This window comes from Geospiza fortis, unplaced genomic scaffold (assembly GCF_000277835.1).
Source record: "Geospiza fortis unplaced genomic scaffold, GeoFor_1.0 scaffold392, whole genome shotgun sequence".
Classification (NCBI taxonomy): Eukaryota; Metazoa; Chordata; class Aves; order Passeriformes; family Thraupidae; genus Geospiza; species Geospiza fortis.
Window position 1 is genome coordinate 585,119 of NW_005054541.1, and position 2,019 is coordinate 587,137.

Genomic DNA, 2,019 nt, shown 5'->3' on the forward strand with positions numbered 1-2,019 from the left:
AAGGATGCACAGCGCGGGGCATCACCCACACTTCCTTTGGTTTGCCAGCAGCCAGTCCATCCCTGGTGATCCCAGCTGATTTCCCCTTCTCCTCTCCACAGGATCCTGTTCCCACTGATGGGAATGAGGGTTTCTCCTCCCCATTCTCTCTTAGCCTCGCTTGCTGCAGGTGTGTATCTCCAGTGGAGAGAGCCAGTAACAGGTAAATGTTCCTTCCCAGCACATTCTGGGGAGGCAGATGTGCTGGGGGTGATTTTGGGGCTGTAAGAGCACCCCAGAGGTGCAGATGCCTGGAACAGACCAGGCTAAGACCTGCCATGAATTAGTTCTTGCTCTCAGTTTTTTATTCCTCTTTTCTGCTCTCAGGAGAGGTGTCCTGCTGGCAGTCAGTGGCTGAGCAGCGTGCTGCCCACTATGGCTGGTGAGTCTGGGAACAAAGCTGGCTCTGTCCCCTCCCTCACAGCATCCCTTCCCCAGCAGAACACCAGGGTGCCCATGGGCTGCTCCTCACGATGCCAACGCATTCAGGTGTTGGTGGCAGCTCAGTTTCAGGGACCAGGATGGTTTTGGGGTCAAGGTGAGATCTTACCCACCCCTTTCCATCTGGGGGCATCCTACAGATTGAATGATGCTGTGCTTGGGAAGTCCAGGGGGTGCTGAGCCCCCAAAACTGACTGTGACCTCGCTCTGCAGGTTGGTTTAGGAGGCTTCTGCACAAACCCAAGTCCAGCTCAGTGGAAAACCTCAAGTCCAGCCACTCTGCTTCACCCTCACCTTCCTCCTCCTCCTCATCCTCTGCCAAGAGCTCCAGCTCCTCTCCTGGCACGAGCCTGGCCACCAGCTCCATCTCCCTGTCGCCCGTGTCAGCAGTGGACATCAGCGCCTCGGACAGTCCCCGGTGGGACAAGAGCTACGACGTCTGCATCTGCCACAGCGAGGGGGACGTGGAGCTGGTGTCGGAGCTGGTGTCCTACCTGGAGGGGCAGCCCGAGAGCTTCCGGTGCTTCCTGCAGCTGCGGGACGCGGTGGCGGGGGGCGCGGTGGTGACAGAGCTGTGTGACGCCGTGCAGAACAGCCACTGCTGGGTCATGCTCATAACCCCCGGCTTCCTGCAGGACCCCTGGTGCAGGTACCAGATGCACCAGGCCTTGGCCGAGGCTCCCATGGCCAACGGACGCACCATCCCAGTGCTGAAGGACGTGGATCGCAAGGATTATCCCAGGGAGCTGCGGAACATCTACTACATCTACATGGCCCTGAAGGAGAAGAGCTTCAGGCAGATCAGAGACACTGTCATGCGCTGTGAGTATCCTCTGGGATGCTGGTGAAATGTCAGTCCATTGGGGTGAGGACCATGGGAATGGACCAGATGCCATACATTTATTTAAAGTTGATGTTTAGAATAATTGTTTGCTAATGGAGCTCATCTGCTGTCCCTGCAGACCTCCAGGAACTGTGCCAGAGCTCCACAAAAAGCATGGAGTAGTGCTGGGAGCAGGCAGATGCATTCCCATGGGCATCATGGAGCTGTCGCCGTTGGATCTGGATGTTGGCATGTCCCATTGGACCTTGAGGTCAAACCTGAGCTGCTCAGACCTGACCTGGGACCCAAGATAGGGAGTTCTCCACATCCATGAGGGACAGCAGACTGGAGCCCACCACGTCCTGATGGCCAAAATCTCCTCAGCGGGGACAGGGACATCCATCACACAAACACTAAGCTCTGCTATCAGGTGGTTCTCAGGGTCATGAGAGCTCTTTACTGTGCTGCCATTCTCTGTCCTGAGGGCTCCAGGACCCTTACTAAGCTGACAAGGCGCCTGCTGGGCGCCTGTGGGCAGGACAAGATATGAGGCAGGCAGTGACGCTGCACGGAATCGTTGCGACTACGAAAATGCAGAAGTTTTACATTTTGATGGTGTTCGGTATTTTTGTCTCAATCCCCGGTTCGGGTGCTTGTGGGAGGAGGAGCCGCGGGGGTGCGCGACCTCCGAACCGCCAGGGGGCGCCATGTCCCAG

The 2,019-nt window shown here is 57.2% G+C and overlaps 1 protein-coding gene across 2 annotated transcripts in view; it reads left to right on the plus strand.

Annotated features, from left to right (window-relative positions):
* The window catches only part of TIRAP (TIR domain containing adaptor protein), a 5,535-nt gene extending 3,619 nt beyond the window's left edge, over positions 1 to 1,916 (plus strand). Inside the window, exons 3-6 of one of the 2 annotated variants that reach the window (XM_031063897.1) lie at positions 102 to 202; positions 367 to 421; positions 694 to 1,302; positions 1,443 to 1,916. In XM_031063897.1, coding sequence (XP_030919757.1) covers positions 415 to 421; positions 694 to 1,302; positions 1,443 to 1,486 — 660 coding nt within the window. In that variant the 5' untranslated portion in view covers positions 102 to 202; positions 367 to 414 and the 3' untranslated portion in view covers positions 1,487 to 1,916. The other variant, XM_031063896.1, reaches the window with a different exon arrangement.
* The last annotated feature ends 103 nt before the right edge of the window (positions 1,917 to 2,019 follow it).